Source organism: Primulina huaijiensis, unplaced genomic scaffold (genome assembly GCF_012295235.1).
Source record: "Primulina huaijiensis isolate GDHJ02 unplaced genomic scaffold, ASM1229523v2 scaffold206338, whole genome shotgun sequence".
Taxonomy (NCBI): Eukaryota; Viridiplantae; Streptophyta; class Magnoliopsida; order Lamiales; family Gesneriaceae; genus Primulina; species Primulina huaijiensis.
The window spans coordinates 305-1,659 of record NW_027354428.1 but is presented as its reverse complement, the minus strand read 5'-3'; the positions used below and the strand labels follow the sequence as shown (position 1 = coordinate 1,659).

Sequence of the window (1,355 nt, the reverse complement as noted above, 5' to 3'; positions counted from 1 at the left end):
TTTTTTTTTTTTTTTTTTTGAAATGAAGTATCAATAGTTTTTATTATAAGTATATACGAAGAATCTTTGTGCGTTACTCTTCCATTTTCATCCGCCGAAAGCAACATATTGGCCTCAACTTCTTCAACAAGAACAGAATGAAGTCGGAAATTATGGAATCCAATCACAGCACATCTTTCTTTTATTTTCCCATATTCTTTATCAATTGCAATTCAAGAACATGAACTGTTTTAAGCTGAAGAGATCAAAAAATTCAGCAAAAACAAGAAATCCCAGAACACAGGATCATAAAACATGACGCTTTGCTGAAAATAAAAGAATGCAAGGTCTATCTTATGGATGAAAACGATGCATTAGAACTTGCCAATGTAGATTTCGAGGTTCTCCGAGTATCCGACTCGAGTATATCTCTTGCAACGATTACTAAAGTTGGCGATGAACTTCAATGGCCTCTTACAAAAGATGAGCCTGTGGTGAAGCTTGATGCCTTGCATAATCTCTTCTCTTTGCTGATGGAAGATGGCAATTCGTTTAGCTATGGGGTGACGTTTTTGCAGAAGCAACATGGTGATTTGAGCTTTCTGGATGCATTTCTTAAAGAAAATTCACTGTGCACAAGTGCTGCTTCATCTTCTAGCAGCAAGGAAGTTGTTAACTGGAAAAAGTTTGCACCAGCGGTTGATGAGTATAATAGTGTACTGGCTAGAGCCATTGCTGGAGGGACTGGCCAGATTGTTAAAGAAATCTTCATATGTAGCAATGCTAACAGTAATCAAGTAAAAATGCTAGCCATTCATGAATAGATTTGGTTTGGAAGAAAAACTTGATATTAATTTTTAAATTGTCATATACATAATTTTGATATATTATGTGTGTTAATAGGTGCAAAGGGGGAGGAGTCTTCATATTTCCGAGAATGTAAGTGAAATAATTCCTTTTCCTGGATTGAGTGCTTTCGATATTCACACATGAAGAAATGTGCCTATATTGTTTGTTCAGATGTATGTTAATTGATTATTATATGCTGTGAAATATGCTGATAATAATTAGCTAGTAAGAAATTTGATTCTGCTCTAATAGGGAACACTCTAACTAAGAATTTGTTAAGTTCACCAGTGGGCAGTGGCATCCATCAGTGTGACCTTTTAAAAAAAAACAACAAAACAGATTACCTCATTGGATTAAGATCCTAAATGACAGAGGTCACCATGTAGCCTTTACTTCATGACGGTCGAGTGTTTTGGTAATGTTTTCTCTAAAATATCAGCTTGTGGACTCCTCCAATAGGATTAATCTCCAATGATAGCTTCATTTCTTGTAATCAATTTTGCAGGATGTATTTATTATCAAAATCA

At 35.0% G+C, this 1,355-nt stretch overlaps 1 protein-coding gene across 1 annotated transcript; it reads left to right on the top strand.

The window, feature by feature from the left end:
- Nucleotides 1–335: 335 nt before the first annotated feature.
- LOC140966437 (senescence/dehydration-associated protein At4g35985, chloroplastic-like) lies at nt 336–918 on the top strand (the record flags this gene model as incomplete). Its single annotated transcript, XM_073426725.1, has 2 exons — nt 336–776; nt 883–918. Coding segments are annotated over exons 1-2 (477 nt in total), but the record flags the coding sequence as incomplete, so codon positions are not given.
- Between the last annotated feature and the right edge of the window lie 437 nt (nt 919–1,355).